The following is a 678-nucleotide window of genomic DNA, read 5'->3' on the forward strand; positions in this document are numbered from 1 at the left end:
AAATGGGGCTCGGTTCTTTGTCCAGGAAGCTAGCACTGCCTCTGCACTGATGGATGTCAGCTACAAGATTCGTGACGAGGAGAGCCGAAAGGTGTGTGTCCAGGGCGTTACGTGTACCTCGTCCTGAGGAAGGAGTACAGGCCAGGGGCTAGTTTTCTTCTTTGGAACTACAGTTCCGAACTACAGTTCCTGGTGCTTACCCCACCTCTTCCTGCAGATACCTGTCTTTGTCAGCCCCTCCGCTGTTCCCTACACTGTGTGGTATAAGTTGAAGCCACAAGAAATGGAGCAGCTAAAGGTAATGCAGAATCAAGGCATGTTGTGTGCCAGTGCTCAGACCCACCTCTCCATACTCCAGTCCTCCGTCCCCCTCGCCCCCGATTTCCCTGCCACCACCACAGCCTCAGAGCGGCTCTCTCCATCTCTCACTCTGCAGCTGACCTTGATCAAACGATTGGATGTCTCCAAGCAAGCTCTTGACCTGCAGAGGCTCCGCCTTGACCCAGGTACGGCTGACAGCAGTAATTCTAGGGCGGGCGAGGGCAGAGGGGTCTTCCTGGAGGGAGACTTTGGGATGGTAACGTGGGGAGGGGCTGGTGCTGGCCCCACACCCCACTCAGCCATCCTATTCCCTCCCCTCTCCTTCCTGAAGACTTGGTGGGCTATGATATTGATATA

General features: G+C 55.3%; 1 protein-coding gene across 1 annotated transcript in view; it reads left to right on the forward strand.

Annotated features, from left to right (window-relative positions):
• Positions 1-678, forward strand: part of LOC112404600 (nuclear RNA export factor 2-like) — a gene marked incomplete at its 5' end in the record, with an annotated part of 5,497 nt that overhangs the window by 311 nt on the left and 4,508 nt on the right. Inside the window, 3 exons of the mRNA XM_024752639.1 lie at positions 6-91; positions 218-298; positions 437-506. Of these exons, the coding sequence (XP_024608407.1) occupies positions 6-91; positions 218-298; positions 437-506 (237 nt within the window). The remainder of the gene's footprint in view (positions 1-5; positions 92-217; positions 299-436; positions 507-678) is intronic.

Source organism: Neophocaena asiaeorientalis, unplaced genomic scaffold, assembly GCF_003031525.2.
Source record: "Neophocaena asiaeorientalis asiaeorientalis breed wild unplaced genomic scaffold, Neophocaena_asiaeorientalis_V1.1 scaffold995, whole genome shotgun sequence".
NCBI classification, from domain to species: domain Eukaryota; kingdom Metazoa; phylum Chordata; class Mammalia; order Artiodactyla; family Phocoenidae; genus Neophocaena; species Neophocaena asiaeorientalis.